This window comes from Camelina sativa, chromosome 7, assembly GCF_000633955.1.
Source record: "Camelina sativa cultivar DH55 chromosome 7, Cs, whole genome shotgun sequence".
In the NCBI taxonomy this organism is placed as follows: Eukaryota; Viridiplantae; Streptophyta; class Magnoliopsida; order Brassicales; family Brassicaceae; genus Camelina; species Camelina sativa.
The window spans coordinates 28,816,139-28,817,969 of NC_025691.1; the positions used below are offsets into that span (position 1 = coordinate 28,816,139).

The 1,831-nt window shown below is 39.6% G+C and overlaps 1 protein-coding gene across 1 annotated transcript in view; it reads left to right on the top strand.

Moving 5' to 3' along the window:
- LOC104752224 overlaps nucleotides 202-1,831 on the top strand; it is a gene marked incomplete in the record, with an annotated part of 4,449 nt that continues 2,819 nt past the window's right edge. Inside the window, 5 exon segments of the mRNA XM_019227962.1 lie at nucleotides 202-624; nucleotides 716-967; nucleotides 1,048-1,143; nucleotides 1,471-1,648; nucleotides 1,761-1,829. Of these exon segments, the coding sequence (XP_019083507.1) occupies nucleotides 256-624; nucleotides 716-967; nucleotides 1,048-1,143; nucleotides 1,471-1,648; nucleotides 1,761-1,829 (964 nt within the window).

Sequence of the window (1,831 nt, forward strand, 5' to 3'; positions counted from 1 at the left end):
TGAATAATTTGTCATCCGTACTTCTCTTATAAATAAGAAGGGTTTCATCGAATTTTAGTTTACCCGGTTGGGATCGATTTTGCACTTATATTAGCGGTAATTATGGTTTGTTCCTCATCAAAATATTGGTACGGTTTAGATTTGAATAATCCCCGGTTCGATTTAGTTTTGTATCATCAAACCCACCAAAAAAACCTACTTTAAGCAGAACAATTCCAAAAACGCCTTCTTCTTCCTTTTCGCCTTTCGTCTCCAATGCTCTCTCGTGTATGCCCAATCCTCCGCTATAACCGTCTCTGCTCCGCAGAAGCGCGTGGAATGTCACGCGCCACTCTCCTTCTCCTCCAACCCATCTTCTTACGCTCTTCCTCCCCGAGAACTGCTCTTGTGAACCGTCTCGATGTTTCTTATTCGGAGATTTCCCGGATGTTCCGTCGGAGTTTCCACGCTTTACGCAGCACCGGAGGAGACTGGACAAAGCTTCCAAAGCCAGCAGGTCGGGTATTCGCGGAGAGGAGAGAGTATAGGAAGATGAGGAGGAGAGCTCCTAAGAAGAAACAGGAATTGGAGCTTAGTGTTAGTATCTGCATCGAGGAACAGCTTCCTGATGATATTGAGATTCAGGTTTGTTCAATTTTGGATTTAGTATAATAAAGCCTCTGCTTTGTTCAAATTAGCTTTTGGATCCTTTTTATCAATTTTTTAATCAATGTAGAATATTGCGGAAATGCTTCGTCTCAATGTACCCATGGCAATGAAGTTGGCTTTCAATGGTTTGAAAGATTCCAAGTATAAAACAAGAGAAACTGATATAGAAGATCTTGGTGGGTATGAAACTGTTGATTTATCTGTCATGCTTTGCAATGATGACTTCATTTGTAAACTTAACAAAGAGTGGAGGGGTGAAGATCATGCCACGGATGTGCTTTCTATGTCACAACATGTCCCTGAGTTGAAGCTTCCAGTAGTAAGAGTTGTTTTTTTATTTATTTATTCACTCTTTGGTTTTAACAGTATGGTTACTCATTATGGCCATTCTTCGTGTAGCTTATGATGGGAGATATCGTCATTTCTGTTGAGACAGCTGCAAGGCAGGCTGCAGAGAGAGGGCACAGTCTTCTTGATGAGATACGCATTCTTATGGTAGGTTAATTAGTTGTGGAGTTAGAAAACCTGTTACTGACTTATTGTTGAACTACAACATATAAGTAAAATGCTGATTTTTTTTTTTGGTGGGTTTTGGGATTTTTCCCTGTGTAGATTAGAACTACTAGGAGTTTTGTCTGGTTACCTTGGTGTTTTTGTGCTTAGAATCATAGTTCTTGATCTTTTTATTCCATTAAACCATGTAATTCTAGAAGATATTAAAAGGACAGTAACCAGTCTTGCCCGTTTTTAAGGAGACAATGGTTTAGTTTGATTCGTGTCCAAGCCTTTATTTGCTGATACCTTAATGTTTTTTTTTTTAAGATCCATGGGTTGCTACATCTACTGGGCTTTGATCATGAGATCAGCGACGAAGCTGAGAAAGAAATGGAGGAGGAGGAGGAGTTGTTGCTCAAGAGCCTTGGCTGGAAAGGAAAAGGACTCATTCAGAGTGCATATGACATTGAAAAAACAGCTAAACCTCAGCCGGAGAAATCAGATGGTATTATTCTTGTGTTTACTGTTATCAACACTTATCCCCCCTTCAATGGGGATACTAGATATATACTATCTTCTTGTTCTTCTAAGATAAACTTACAGACTACTGTTAAAAGACAGGAAGGAAGGGGATGACCTAAGATTGTACAAACCAAAGTTCTCCTATATATTCTGTGATATGGATGGT